This window comes from Canis lupus, chromosome 20 (genome assembly GCF_003254725.2).
Source record: "Canis lupus dingo isolate Sandy chromosome 20, ASM325472v2, whole genome shotgun sequence".
Lineage (NCBI taxonomy): Eukaryota > Metazoa > Chordata > Mammalia > Carnivora > Canidae > Canis > Canis lupus.
The window spans coordinates 37,608,731-37,622,744 of record NC_064262.1 but is presented as its reverse complement, the minus strand read 5'-3'; the positions used below and the strand labels follow the sequence as shown (position 1 = coordinate 37,622,744).

The window sequence follows — 14,014 nt, the reverse complement described above, 5'->3', positions numbered from 1 at the left end:
TCGATTCTCCAGGGTCCGGCACTCGCGCGGGGGGGGGGCGGGGCGAGGGGAAGGGGCGGGGCGAAGGCGGGGCGGGGCGCTGGCCGCGCGAGAAGAGGCGGGGCGAGGTGGGGGCGGGGCGCTGGCCGCGCGAGAAGACGAGGCGGGGCGGGGAGGGGGCGGGGCGAAGGCGGGGCGGGGCGCTGGCCGCGCGAGAAGAAAAGGCGGGGCGAGGCGGGGCCGGGGCGGGGCCGGGCGCAGGCCGTGGGAGAGGAAGGGGTGGGGCGGGGAGGGCGCGCGGCCGTTAGCGGTCCAGCTGGACGGACGGTTGGCGACGCTGCGGTCCCCGCGGCCGCAGGCTCCCCGGGTCGCAGTCCGCGTGACCCGGCCCCGGTTTGCGCGCTCTCCCCCTTCGCCGGCGCAGTCACCGCGCGGGGCGGCCGCCCGTGAGGTAGCTACCACGGCTTGTGACAACGACTAAAGCTCCGGACAGCAGCGCCCTCGGCGACAGCTGGGCGGGCGGCCCCGGCCGGGAGCGGCGGCCCGTGCGCGACCGTGAGGAGCGAGCGGCGGACGCGGTCTCCGGCCCGGCCCCGCACCCGCCGCCCGGCAGGCGCGACATGAGCCTGGTCTGGCGTCCGCGGGATGCTCCTTGAGCCCCTTCTCCGGCTGTTACCTCCGGGGACGGTTGTGGCCACACCGACACGTATTTTCCAAATAAATCATTGTTTTATTCTTGCGGCGGCGGGGCCGAACACGCTACTTTATTTTTAATTTCTTTCAACAAGCCTTTACCCAGCACTCATCCAGCGGAACCGCTTGGTGACCGTTTGCAGGGAGCGTCCGCTCGTAGGAAATCTCTGGACTGAGCAGTCGTGGAAGCCGGCGTTGGCCGCGTCCCTCCTCAGATGCTCTGAGGACTGCTGCGGCTTCCCGTTAACCCCGGTGTGCACAGAGCCCCACTCCAGGAACGTCTTGATCCAGCGATGCCAAGAACTGACGTTTCAAGGTTTTCTTTCTGACGCTAGGGGGCCGGGACTCCCCGCTCCGCCCCTCCCCCCGCCCCGCCCTCGCCTTCCCCCGCCAAAAAAAAAAAAAAAAAAAAAAAAAAACGGCGACCCGGAGCCGCTCAGCAGTCCCGAAAGTGGATCCCCGGGCTCACGGCCTCCTGTCTCCTCTTCCAGCCCGGCCAAGTGCTTTTGCTGACGAAGGAGCCGCAGCCTTGGCTTTCCGAGCAGCTAGTTAGTGGCCTTAGCCGTTGTGTCCAAGGAGAACAACGGGCAGTCCTGGCAGACGTTGCCGCTCCCCAGCCGGCCTCTGAGGACGAGGAGCGCTGGAGTCCCTCTCCCCGGAGTGACCTGATTCACTCAGCCCTCCTCTGAAGAAACGCAATCCTCCTTCCCCTCTCCCCTGACTAGACACAGTCCTTCATGGCAGTGAATTCTAGGTCTTTTTCAATCGTCCCTTCCGTTTCAGGGATTTCCCTCTTAACTAATGGAACGAAACCTGTGGTGGGGGGAGAGACGGCAGGGCGTCGTCTCCACCTCGGGACGCTTTACGCGCGGCCCAGATCTGGACCAAGGTCGGGAACAGACGGAACCGCAGAGGCCGGCTGAGCCTGGTGACGGGAAGCAAGGGCTGATTTGTCAGTGCTCTCTCCTGTCCGCCACTAGAGGGAGCTCTTGCTTCCGGCAGCCGAAATCCCAGGGGCTCCTTTCCCTGGAAGGAGCTACTTTGTCCAAGCCTTTACTGGGTAGAATTAAGGCGCCTGTACATACTCTGGAGGCAAAATGAGCCTCTTTATCCTGAGTGCTAGCTACCTCGTGCATTTAGGAGGCACGAAAAAAACAAAGGCCCATTTTAGTCAGGTCAGGCGGTGGTTCCAATTCTCACTCCGCTGAGCAATAGCAGTAACTCTGATCTTGGGCAAGTGCCTCTCTGTGACCTCTCTGGGTCTTAGTCTCCTCATCTTGAAAACCGGGATAGTAATGGTACCTCCTGCACAGGGGTTTTGTGAGTTAACACAGGTAAAACGCCCAGAACGGTTTTGATGCGATTTAACATTAATTGGCTACTACTAGTGTTGATACTGGGTGAGTCCTTTATTCTGTCACATGGGTTGGCAGTTAAAGTACACTGTCACTTTGACCCTGTGGTACCAAATGTAGAATTAAATTGCTGACCAAGCCCTGTTTATATTTACAGCTGGAAGAGCCTGTATTGTCCTCATAATAGTATAGAAGAATTCAAGTTAGGAGAGAGAGGCAGCAGCGAATGAAGACTATAAAAGAAAAGAAGAAGGAACGTCAAAGATTGAGGTAGAGTAGGTGTGACATAAGGGAGTTTGGGAGAAACGGTCCAAAGACCCATGGTATATGCTGCACTTTTTGTTCCCTTTGTGATCTTGAGGGCTGGGGTTGGGTAGTGTGGAAGCACACACCAGTGGTCCCCTGGAAGCTGCCCAGGGCTGTCCCCAGTAGCAAAGTGCTGGCTCTGGAGCCTTACGGCCTAGATTCATATCCGGGCTCTAACACTTGCTGACACTAGGTGACCTAGGACAGGTTACTTCTTTTCTTTATGCCTCAGTTCCCTCACTTGGAAAATGTGCATTAAAATGGCACCCACTTTTTAGAGCCTTCTGTAGATACACTGACCTAATACATGTAAAAAGCCAAGAGTAGTGCCTCACAATAGGAAATTCGCACTCAGTTTTAGTATTTCGTCATGCTGTGTGTACATGGTACCACCAGAGATTCAGAGTAGGTGCAAAAGAGACAGTAAAAGAGTAAAAGAGGATTTGCTCTTATATTCATCCAGTCTACCAAGGCAGCACAGCTAATAGGAACAGAAAGATAATTACAATCTCACATAATTCAAATAACTTTGTGGGTCTCTTTTGTACTTGCAAAAAATACACAATAAAAAAAGAAACTGATGTCTTAGCCTTTTGATATTTTGGTCCTTTATCAGATCCGTGGAGGCATTTTGAGGGAAATGTTACAAGGTGCGTTGATAGGATCCTCAAAGACTACCTTGTACTTCTTCCTTCTCTTGTATAGAAAATCTGCCAAGACAAGGAGGGTAACCCAAAAGAAGCCATCTTCAAGGCCTGGTAAGAAAGACTGGAGGTTCTATTCAACCGCTGCCTTCTGACCTCAGCAAAGGCCACCTCTGTAGGGCATTAAACTTGCTTCTCTAACTGTCCATCCTACTTAACTTCCTAGAATTCTCTAAGACCTTGAAGAACTCAGCATCCTTGATTTTTAAATGGTTCATCCAGAGTTCAAGAAACAAGTTAAAGCCCCTTGAGATAAAAGTATATAAAGTGAGCAGCTGCAGCCAACTTCCTCAAATGTGACCAAAATGATACAAAGGCCTAACTGATAACCATGCAACACTTCATCCCAACCTAATCCTTGTCAAAATGTCCTCTTCCCAATACTCAATCCTCCTTGTATTCCCAAAATGAATTCTTTACATCCTTTCTTCCAGTTTGCCGGCTATGCCTTCGAGAACCTGGGGATCCCGAAAAACTGGGGGAATTTCTTCAGAAAGACAATCTCAGCGTGCATTATTTTTGTCTTGTGAGTATAAGGTCCCCTTTGCTTTGAATGTTTCATGGCTCTTGCTGTACAGTCTGTTCTTTGTTTTTCACCCAGCCTCAGATCCATAGTCCTACTTATTTGTCTTAGTAGCTTTTTTCTTTTTAAAATCTAGTCTTTAAAAAGTAACATGTGTAAATAAATAAATAAAAAGTACTGTATGTACCTGCTATAAAGTCCTGACAGTATAAAGTTATGTACAATAGGTCACTTCCCAAAACAATCTCTCCCAATCTTTCTCCCTCTCCCCAGAAGCACATGCTATCAACTGTCCTTAGAGCTATTTTTCCTACTGTGCTTTTTAAAATTAGCTATAATTTGCATACTATAAAATGCACCAATTTTAAGCATACAGTTTTATGAGTTTTTATAAGCTCCTATAGCATGGGGATGTAACATACATCCTCATGTAAACACTACCCAAATCAAAGTATTTCCATCACCCCAGAAAGTTTCCACCTATACCCTTCCAGTCAGTTGCCTCAGAGATCATCACTGTTCTGCAGTATAAGATTACTTTCACCTAGTCTTATACTTACTTCTACTCTTCATGTAGCAATTGTATTCTTGTGTCTGGCTTCTTTTATTCAATGCAGTGTTTTGGAGATTCATCCATGTTGTTGCATGTATTGGTAGCTTGTGCCTTTTTGTTGCCTAGCAGTATTCTGTTGTATGAATATTTTGTAATTGGCTTATTTATCCATCTGTTGATGGACATTTGAACTGTTTCTATTTGGGAGCTATTATGAATAAAGTTGCTATAATATTCATGTTGAAGCCTCTTTGTGAACATGCATTTTCACTTCCCTTGGGCAAATGCCTAGGAGTGGATTTATTGGTTGTGTGCTAAACTGTATGTTTAACTTTATGTGAAGTTGCCAAACCACTTTCCAAAGTGGTTGTACCGGTTTACACTCCCACTAGCAATTTATGAGGGTTCCAATTGCACAATATTCTTGCCAGAACTTGATATGGTCAATCTTTTAAATTTTAGCATTCTATGAGGTCTGTACTGGCATCTTACTTATTATGGTTTTAATTTGTATTTCTCTGTTGACCTAAGATGTTGAGCTTCTTTTTGTGTACTTACTGGCCATTCACATATGTTCTTTTGTGAAGTGTCTGTACAAATATTTTTTCCATTGTAAAAGTAGGGTTATTTTGAATTCTTAATTCATAAGAATTTCTTGTATATTCTGGATGCAAATCCTTTTTCAGATATGTGTATTGTTACTATTTTCTCCAAGTCCATGGCATGCCTTTTCATTTTCTTAATGGTATCTTTTGAAGAACAAACGTTTTTGGTTTTGATGAAGTTCGGTTTATCAATTATTTTATCGTTAGTGCTTTCTGTGTATGTCCCAAGAAATTTTTGTCTACCCATTGAATTACCTTGGTGCCTTTATTGAAATCAATTGATCATGTATCTGTGGATTTGGATGATTTATTTATGTCATTGATCTGTGCATCATCCTTACAACAGTACTGCATTGTCTTGATTATTGTGACTTCATAGTGTCTTGAAATTAAGTATTATAAACTCAATCTTTTTAAAGATTATTTTGGCTATCAGGTCCTTTTCCACATAAATCTTATATTTAGCTTGTCAATTTTTCTTTTTAAAAATGCCTATTTGGGTTGAGATTGAGATTGCATTGAATTTATAGATCAATTTGGAAAGAATTAACAAGTAATATTGAATCTTCAATCCATGGATGTGATGTATTTCCCCATTTATTTGAGTCTCTAAAATTTGCCTCAGCAATGTGTTATTTATTTTTTTTACTTATTTTTTATTCAGCAATTTTTTTAGTGAAGAAATCTTACACATCTTTTATTAAATGAATGCCTAAATATTTTGTGATTTTTATGCTATTGTATATGGTATTTTAAAATTTCAATTCAAGTTTGGATGTTGGTATATATAAATGCAGTTTATTTTGTATGTTGATTTTATATCCTGTAATCTTGTTAAATTCACTTATTAGTTCAACAGTTTTTATTTTTAAACTTTGTGGTATGGGGATCCCTGGGTGGCGCAGCGGTTTGGCGCCTGCCTTTGGCCCAGGGCGCGATCCTGGAGACCCGGGATCGAATCCCACATCGGGCTCCCGGTGCATGGAGCCTGCTTCTCCCTCTGCCTGTGTCTCTGCGCCTCTCTCTCTCTCTCTGTGACTATCATAAATAAATAAAAATTTTAAAAAAATAAAAATAAAATAAACTTTGTGGTAAATGCCTTTGGATTTCCTGGGTACACAATCATGTAGTGTGAATAAAGAGTGTTCTACTTCTTCATTTCCATCTTTCAGTTCTTCTTTTTTCCTTGTTATAGTAGCTAGGACTTTCGATCAAGTGTTGAATAAGAATTACATGAGTGAACATCCTTGTGTTACTCCCAACGTTGGAGGACAGCATCCAATTTTTCAACATTAAAATATGATGTTAGCTGTAGGCTTTTCATCAGATTAAAGAAGTTTCCTTGTATTTCTAGTTTGCTGAGGATGTCATGAATGTGTGTTGAATTTTGTCAAATACTTTTTCTGCATCTATTGAGATGATCATTTTTCTCCTTTATTTTGTTTATGGGGTTTGTTAGAGCAATTTAATTTTCAGTGTTAAGCAAACCTTATGTTTCTGGGATAAGCCCTGCTTGATCATGATCATGATGTATTATCCTTTTTATATGGTGCTAAATTCAATTTGCTAATATTTTGTTTAATTTTATACCTCTACTCGTGAGAAAGATTGGTCTGTGATTTTCCTCTTCTGTAAGTTCTGTCTGATTTGGGTGTCCGGTCTTGGTTAATCTCAATGCCTTTACAAGCATACACATTTTCAACATAAAAATAAACATACTATACACAGTGTTTTGTATTTTGCTTGTTTTTTTACCTCTTGACACTTATGAAGATCTTTCCATATTGATCTAGTTTTTTTCTTTTTAGAGGTTAATTGGTATTCCATGGTATGGGTGTGCCAAAAAGTATTAAAACAAACCACTTTTTTTTTTTAAGATTTCATTTACTTATTCATGAGAGACACACACACACAGAGAGAGAGGCAGAGACACAGGCAGAGGGAGAAGCAGGCTCTACGCAGGGAGCCTGGTGGGAGACTTGATCCCAGGACTCGATTCCAGGGCTCAATCCCAGGACCTCAGGATCACGCCCTGGGCCGAAGGCAGGCGCTAAACCACTGAGCCACCCAGGGATCCCCAAAACAAACCACTTTTAAAGGACATTTAGGTTATTTATAATCTTTCATTATTGATTTTTCTGTCTATAGAAATGATATGTGCTCATTGTAGAAAACAGTAGTACTACTTAGAAGTATAAAGGAAACAGAAATCACTCATATAGTCCCTAAAACCCTGAGATGATTAGTGTAAAATAGATATGTTTTAAGCCTAGTTGGGAAAACATAGCTATAATCCAAGTGTCTTCAAGTCATCTAACTGTGTAGGGTCACCTTTTCTATATCAAAATAACCCGGGCCCCCATTACACATTACATGTAATCACTGTAGGAAGTCCAGCACCTTCCCCAGTATTTTGGGGAGATTCTTAGGGTGGGGCTGAGGTGCTGACATTCTTCCAAAGTACAGACACCTACATTACAGTTTATGGGTACATGAACAGTTTATCATCCTTTTCCTTAATTTCCCATTCTAGAATCCACTTTGGGGGCTTTTCAGAGATGAAAGACCCTGGGTGGCTCAGTAGGTTAAACAGCTGCCTTTGGCTCAGGTCATGGTCCAGGGGTCCTGGGATGGAGTCCTGAATTGGACTTCCTGTTCAGCCGGGAATCTGCTTCCCCCCTCCCTCTGCCCCTCTCCCAGCTCATTTTCTCTCTCTTTCTCAAAAAAAACAATCTTTTGGGCAGCCCGGGTGGCTCAGCAGTTTGGTACCGCCTTCGGTCCCGGGCATGATCCTGGAGACCAGGGATCGAGTCCCACATCTGGCTCCCTGCATGGAGCCTGCTTCTCCCTCTGCCTGTGTCTCTGCCTCTCAGTCTCTCTCTCTCGCTCTCTCTCTCTTTCTGTCTCTCATGAGTAAATAAAATCTTTTAAAAAAATATTTTAAAAAAATAAGAGAAATCTTTAAAATTGTGTTTTTAAAGAAAAGTTCAATTCCTCCCCTTTTCCAATAGGGCAGGATGACTATAGTTAAGTGGCTTGTTTTTATTTGGGAAGAGAGAGAGGGAGAGAGCAAGAAAGCACAGGCACACGGTGGGGGAGGGGCTGTGCTGAGCATGGGGCCCAATGTGGGTTGTTCTTGATCTCACAACCCTGAGATCAAGGCCTGAGCCAAAACTGAGAGTCAGACACCTAACCAACTGTGCCACCCAGACAGCCCTAGTCAGGAGATTTTAAAGCCCTGTTTCCCTTCCTGTAGAGAATATACTATGAGAAGAGTATTTGTTTTGTACTAAGGGGTAGTATAGTGAGTGGGGTAAGATTATGGGTTCTGTGGGCTTGAATGTGAATGCCAGCTCTGCTGCCTCCTTGCTGTGTGACCGCAGCCGTGTCACTTACCATCCTAGGCCTCAGTGGGCTCCTCTGTAAGATGAGGATCCAAATAGCATCTGTATCACAGGGTTGTAGTGGACATAAAATAAGTCAATATAAAGGGACTGTTTCCCCAAAGGGCTCAGCACACAAAATCAATCCTCAGTAAATGAGAGGCAGTGTAACACAGAGGTATGTAAGAGCCCAGGTTCTGGAGTCCTTTGACCTTGAGCAAGTCACATAATCCTCCTATAAAATGAAGATATTGATAGTATCTACCTCTCGAGGTTGTTATGAGGATTAAATGAGTCAATATTTGAAAAGCACTCGGAGCACAGTTGATGTTGTATAAGCCTTTGCTAAGTAAATTACCCTGTAAATGTATATATATCCCACCAAGCTCTACTTCCTAGCTCAACACTGTCATCCTCCTCACCCCACTGCACTGTTTCACTGATCATCAATGTTGACAGCCTGGTTCTACTGCTCCCCCAGATCCTATCTAGCAAGCTGCCTCAGAGGGGCCAGTCCAACAGAGGTTTCCATGGATTCCTGCCTGAAGACATCAAAAAGGAGGCAGCCCGGGCTTCTAGGAAGGTTAGAATCCTAGAATCCTATGGGTGCCTTCGGGTAGGCCTCTTCTCATACCTCCCTGAACACCACCTCTGTTTCTGTTCTTTTCCCTAGCCGCTGGTTCAGAAGTCAAAGGACCCTTGGGTTTCCCAACTGGTCCTTCTCTTAAGTTGCATACTTCTCTGGGATGTGGTATCCTAAGTTAGGAGAGGGAGCAACATCCTGGGGGAAAAAATAACTTAGTGTTGCTTGAAACTCAGCTTTAAGGTGCCCCCAGAGTTTTCAGGTCAACTGAAGAAAGGAAATGCCTATTGCTTCATAGAGTTTTCATTCCATAGAATGATGTGCCACAGAATGTCTGTGTCTTTCTTGGGACCCTGAGCGCTGCCTGGGATCTCATTTGCAGATCTGCTTTGTGTGCAAGAAAAAGGGAGCTGCCATCAACTGCCAGAAGGATCAATGCGTCAGAAACTTCCATCTTCCTTGTGGCCAAGAAAGGGGTTGCCTTTCACAATTTTTTGGAGAGTATAAGTGAGTGATGAGGGGGAAAAGTTGGGCTGCCCTTTTGCATGTTGCTCGTAATTAGCCAGTAATGAAATCAGAGTCCGGTTCTCACAGGCCTGTTTTGATTCACTGGCGAATCTGTCCTACCATTCAATAATGAGAAACAATGTCTTGACTTGGCGATTTCACAGGGGTTACTTCTTGCTTCCCATCCCCTTCTTAAATTACAAACAGCTGCTGTTCTTAGACAGCTGCTCAGAGCTAAGTGGGGCTTTCAGGAACAGGAGTCTATGAAGATAGTCCTGGGAGTTTTCCTCAGTGGAGGAACAGCTGTGAGAAGGCATGTGGCTGTTCCCCTGCTCCTCCTCCTCCTCATGAGTGTAGAAGTTCACTGGGCCTCGGCCTGGGTGGTTGCCCTTCCTAGGCTGGGCAGCTAGAAGACTGCATCAGTGACAAACCAGAAATCAAGTCTGTTTGCTCTTCTTCAGATCATTTTGTGGAAAACACCGCCCAACACAGGACATCCAACGGGGGAAGGCAGGGGAGGAAAGCTGTGTCTTGTGTTGTGAAGACTTATCCCAAGCAAGTGTTGAAAACATCCAGAGTCCATGTTGTAGTCAAACTATCTACCACCGCAAGTGCATACAGGTGGGGCTTTCTCTGCCCTGGGGATCTTCCACATTTTCCCTAGATCACTCTGGGAATGCTCAGGCCGTCTTGGCTTCTGTGTTCCATCCTGGAAGCCTGTATGTAGGGCTGTTTCCAAGCAGTCAGAGGAAATTCAGCCCAGTCTCTGGTCACCCTTCTTGACCTGTAAGACCTCATCCATGATAATGTTCAGATTGAGCAAAATCCTCAGGATGGCTAGAGCAAGCAAATTTGAATGAGTCAAGCAACCTCAAAATCAGCCTTGCTTTCGGGGATAGAAGGAAAGGCAGCCTTTCAGCACTATAAGCCCCACAACCAGAGATGATATCTGAGGTACTCCTGGGTACTCTCTTGAATTCAGCTTTGTCTCAGGTCTAATGCCTGGATTGCACCCCTCCCATTAGCCCACCCATAGCCCTTTTATGGAAATCCCCAATCAAGCTCTCTTAGCAACATCGTTTTGTGAGATGAGGGTTGGGGTGGAGAGGTGATCAAAGATGGTATTTATAAACACAACGCTCTTCCGTGTTTCTCTTACAGAAATATGCTCACACATCAGCAAAACATTTCTTCAAATGTCCACAGTGTAACAATCGAGAAGAGTTTCCTCAAGAAATGCTAAGAATGGGAATTCATATTCCAGACAGGTAGTGGAAACTCTAAGGCAGGAATTGAGCCAGGGAGTGGGTTGCCTAGATTTCTAGAAAGGAGGTGAGTGTGAGGTTAGTTCAAAGAATGAAGAAGCACCCCAGGCATTGATATATGACAAAGAGGAAAGGAGTAGAGGGAGGGCCTGTCAGTTATTGAAAGAAAAGGAGGGGGAAAATGTAGGAATAGGGGTGGACATGTTCCTTAAAAGGGTACTTGGGGATCAGAATTCTCTGGGGGTTGGTTCTTGAGTTCCAATGTGAAACTAACGAATCCCCATGTTCTACTCATCCTATTTCAGCCCTCCCGGCTGCCGGGCCACTCAGCCCATCCTGTTTACAGTATTCGGGCAGCCTGTTGCACTCTTTTGCTATGCTAGCTTGAGTTCTTTCTAGTTCCTCCCAGGTAGACAACGGTTTCACCACCAATCATGTGCCTCTTACGGTTTCTTCTCCCGCTGCAGAGATGCTGCCTGGGAACTCGAGCCAGGGGCTTTCTCGGAGTTGTATCAGCGCTATCAACACTGTGATGCCCCCATCTGTCTGTATGAACAAGGCAGAGACAGCTTTGAGGAAGAAGGGTAGGGAAAGGCTCCTGGCTAGAATGATCACTCATTAGTGCCCATCTTAGACTTAGACCTTGGCACAGTGATCAAGAGCAAGCAACTCACTCTTGTCTGCAGACCTCAGGGTGACCTGAGGTTCCATTCTTGACTAGCCGGAGACTCACTTGTGCACAAGTGGACAGGTTCCTTCAGGGTTTGCTCCTCCCCTGTGCCCAGGGGAGCAACCCTCAGGTTCAATTCCTTTCCAAATCCACCTTTTGAGTATGTATGCCCGAGTGCTGGGTCCAGGGATTGGCACTTAGCCACAATGGGTCATGGGTAAAATGTATAGTGAAAATTGCCTGGGAAGCCCTCAGCAAGGGCCTGGTCTGTAGCAAACATTGTGAGAACAGTAGTCAGTGTAATATTTGTCCCCACAACCTTCCCTTGGCTCTTCCTGCAGGAGGTGGCGCCTCATTCTGTGTGCTACATGTGGATCCCATGGAACCCATAGGGACTGCTCCTCTCTTAGATCCAACAGTAAGAAATGGGAGTGTGAGGAGTGTGCACCTTCTGCTGAAGCCACAGGTGAGTCTGGAGGGGAGTCTGGTCTAAGAGCTTGGGTGGGGATTTGTGGTGCCTGGGAAAGGAGGGTCTGCCACCAGATGGGGACTTTGAGGTGGAGCCTTTAGTTCAGGAAGGAAAGTGGCTGGAGAGAGGCTCAAGGGTCTGCTCCTGGAGAGAGGGGAGGACTGAGTCTTCCTCTCCATCTTTCTTTCACCACAGACTATACACCAGAAAACTCAGGTGACATCCCTTGTTGCAGCAGCACCTTCCACTCTGGGAGGCATTTCTGCAGAGACACCAGCCTGGAAGAGAATCCAGGCCCTTCTTGGACTAATTGGCCAGGACCTTCCTTATTAGAAAAGCCAGAGTCCTCTGGTGGCAGGAGGAGCCACTCCTGGCGGTCCAAGGGTGTCAAAATCACTAAGAGCTGCAAAAAATCCAAGTAACAGCTTCCGAGTAGTCGCTGCCAAGTACATTTGGGTATGAAGCTGTGCTCCTCCACCGGGTTTAGGGGAGGGAGCCCTTTGGGACTGTGAGACAAGGAAAGAGGGCCAGCAGTGAGAGTATGAAGCAAGGAAAGAGAAGTCCCAGGGGAGTGTGAGGACAGAGCAGAGTCCAGATGCCAAGCTTGGAAGGTGTTAGTGGTTATGAGAGTGCCTCTGCTCTTTCTACCTGATCCCCGAAGGGCCTTCTTCTCTTCTCCCACCCTAATCTGCTTCTCATATGCCTCTTCTTACTTCACCCACGTTTATTATTATGCAAATAAAGGTTTTTCTCTCCATTGGTGTCTCCTTATAAATTCACTCTAGGATTTATCTAGCATACTGAGGAACCTGGAGGATAGAATGAGGAAATAGAAAATGTACCCTTCTAATCCATAAAATTCAGTGAATAAGTGCAGAATTTTCTACTACAAACATAGACATGTTGCTTTGGAGGGAAGCAGTTTGCAGGGAAATTAACTTTATGGGCAGGGACTTATGTGTCATCTGCCCATAAAGAGAATGCCCATAAAGAGATTTCATCATTACACAAATAAACACAGGCTCTCATCAGGGAGGGGAGCCAGCAAAGGAGGCCACACTGGGCTGAGAATGGGCCACTATTGCAAGACTTGGGGCCCTGGACTCAAACAGGGCAGGAACTGCCATGCTCCCATTGAGTGGAAGGACTCTGTTCACTGCAGGCGGTGCGGTCTGCAGCATACCTCCACTCAAAACCTCACTGCCTCGTGGCTCGGGCATTTCTGTCTTGGGTAAGGGAACCATGCCAGGACAGTTGCATTAGGCAAGGCAGCTGGGATGGGAATCTGGCAGAAGGTCTTGGGAGAAATTGAATGGAACCTATCTCACATTTGTTTGTTTTTAATGATTTTGTGGGATTTAGGTTAGTGGGGGAAACTCAGGACTATTGCCAGATACTCAGTTCTCAGGGTTTCACAGAGTCATTGTCACCAATGGTGGAGGACAGGGTTCTTGGTTCAAATGTTGCTGTCCCCTGGAGACTTCCATCCTTAGTGTTTACAGTGATCACTTTTAGATTTGACGAGATTCACTTGGAATCACATGGGCTGTGGAGTGGAGTGATTTGTTGTTTTTTTGTTATTGTCAAAGTTTGTAGGCAAAGTAATACAGAAGTTTAAAAAGTGTTAAGTCAAGAAGTACTTAAAGGATTATAATGAAAAACAGTCTCTTGACTTATATTTCCCTACTGTCAATCCCACTCCCTAAAGGCAACTACTTTCCATTATTTTAGCCAATTCTTGAGTCATTGGTCTTAGATGTTACTGATTTCCTATTATGTCACATAAAGATCTTGCTCCTTTAAAACCTTCCCATTTTCATTCTCTTCATCTTTTGTAATCGTGTCCTTTCTTGTTGAATTAACCTTTAGTGTTTACATTAGTAACCTTCAGTTTACTTGCTGTGAGCATGTAAATGCCTTATACCTTTCGACCAAACAGGGAACTAGGATTATTTTTCCTCTCCTATACATCGTTTTTTTCCTGAAATGAATACCTATCTCTTTTGCATTTGCTCAATTTGCTAGGTATCTATGGGTAATTCTTCCCAAATGTTCCACATGACAGTTGCCTCAAAATACAATGCCTCATAGGCCAAATATCAGATCACTGTTAGTTGCACTTCTTTTCTGAAAGACCTGCCTCCTATAGCCTACTCCTGAGCTGGCTTCTTATTGGGCCTACTACACAGCTAATGCCCTAGGGTTGCCCACGACTATGCCTTTTTTCTTCTTTTCCTCTCCTATGATTTTGATGACTCAGTGCTGTGCTTCCTAACCTGCGTTTCCAGGGACACCTTATCAGAGCTCTGCAAGTGACAAAGTTTTCAAATTGTGGATTTTCATTTCAAAAATATTTTACCTATCCTAAAAACTCAACTCTTTTTTTTTTTTAAGACTCAACTCTTATAGTGATAATTCA

At 45.5% G+C, this 14,014-nt stretch overlaps 1 protein-coding gene across 2 annotated transcripts; it reads left to right on the top strand.

Annotated features, from left to right (window-relative positions):
• Nucleotides 1-363: 363 nt before the first annotated feature.
• PHF7 (PHD finger protein 7) lies at nucleotides 364-12,352 on the top strand. 2 transcript variants are annotated; one of them, XM_025456091.3, is made up of 11 exons: nucleotides 368-988; nucleotides 2,185-2,297; nucleotides 3,039-3,091; nucleotides 3,472-3,563; nucleotides 8,583-8,684; nucleotides 9,067-9,191; nucleotides 9,653-9,812; nucleotides 10,353-10,459; nucleotides 10,924-11,040; nucleotides 11,468-11,592; nucleotides 11,791-12,352. In XM_025456091.3, the coding sequence occupies exons 2-11, from the start codon at nucleotides 2,254-2,256 to the stop codon at nucleotides 12,015-12,017; spliced, it is 1,152 nt and encodes a 383-aa protein (XP_025311876.1). In that variant the 5' UTR covers nucleotides 368-988; nucleotides 2,185-2,253; the 3' UTR covers nucleotides 12,018-12,352. The 2 variants fall into 2 exon arrangements, with proteins under 2 accessions (XP_025311877.1, XP_025311876.1); XM_025456092.3 differs by lacking the exon at nucleotides 8,583-8,684 and having other exon boundaries at nucleotides 364-988.
• Nucleotides 12,353-14,014: the final 1,662 nt, after the last annotated feature.

What these genes read in the sequence shown, in the direction of transcription:
- PHF7 (XM_025456091.3), top strand. Translation starts at nt 2,254, where the DNA reads ATGAAGACTATAAAAGAAAAGAAGAAGGAACGTCAAAGATTGAG. An exon ending in AAGGAACGTCAAAGATTGAG is followed by an intron (nt 2,298 to 3,038) that starts GTAGAGTAGGTG and finishes TCTCTTGTATAG; the next exon opens with AAAATCTGCCAAGACAAGGA. An exon ending in GCGTGCATTATTTTTGTCTT is followed by an intron (nt 3,564 to 8,582) that starts GTGAGTATAAGG and finishes CTGCTCCCCCAG; the next exon opens with ATCCTATCTAGCAAGCTGCC.